A 310-nucleotide genomic window follows, 5' to 3' on the forward strand; every position below is an offset into this window, starting at 1 on the left:
GATGAGGAGTACCTGAGCCCTCTGGAAGAGTTCCCCGAGTCCAGCACCCCCCAGCACCGACCAGCCATGAAGCTGCAGCCTAGAGCCGAGCATGGGGCTGCCCACAGCTCACCAGAGAGCACCTTCAAGGCTGCACCCACCTTTGAGGTGAGCCCACAACCCCTCACCCCTGTGGCAGCGGGGAGAGCAGTGTCCTGTGACTGCAGCTCTGTGATCCCTGGTGCTAGGAGGTGCCAGTTCTACCCCCTGATTTGGGGTCCTCCTGTCACTTGGGCAGCCTCCACCCCACCAGCTTCCCTGGCACTCCAGG

The 310-nt window shown here is 63.2% G+C and overlaps 1 protein-coding gene across 1 annotated transcript in view; it reads left to right on the forward strand.

The window, feature by feature from the left end:
* Window positions 1–66: 66 nt before the first annotated feature.
* Window positions 67–310, forward strand: part of LOC104496007 (striated muscle-specific serine/threonine-protein kinase-like) — a gene marked incomplete at its 3' end in the record, with an annotated part of 1,110 nt that continues 866 nt past the window's right edge. The window contains exon 1 of the mRNA XM_010139063.1: window positions 67–147. Within this exon, the coding sequence (XP_010137365.1) occupies window positions 67–147 (81 nt within the window). The remainder of the gene's footprint in view (window positions 148–310) is intronic.

Source organism: Buceros rhinoceros, unplaced genomic scaffold, assembly GCF_000710305.1.
Source record: "Buceros rhinoceros silvestris isolate BGI_N320 unplaced genomic scaffold, ASM71030v1 scaffold29486, whole genome shotgun sequence".
NCBI classification, from domain to species: Eukaryota; Metazoa; Chordata; class Aves; order Bucerotiformes; family Bucerotidae; genus Buceros; species Buceros rhinoceros.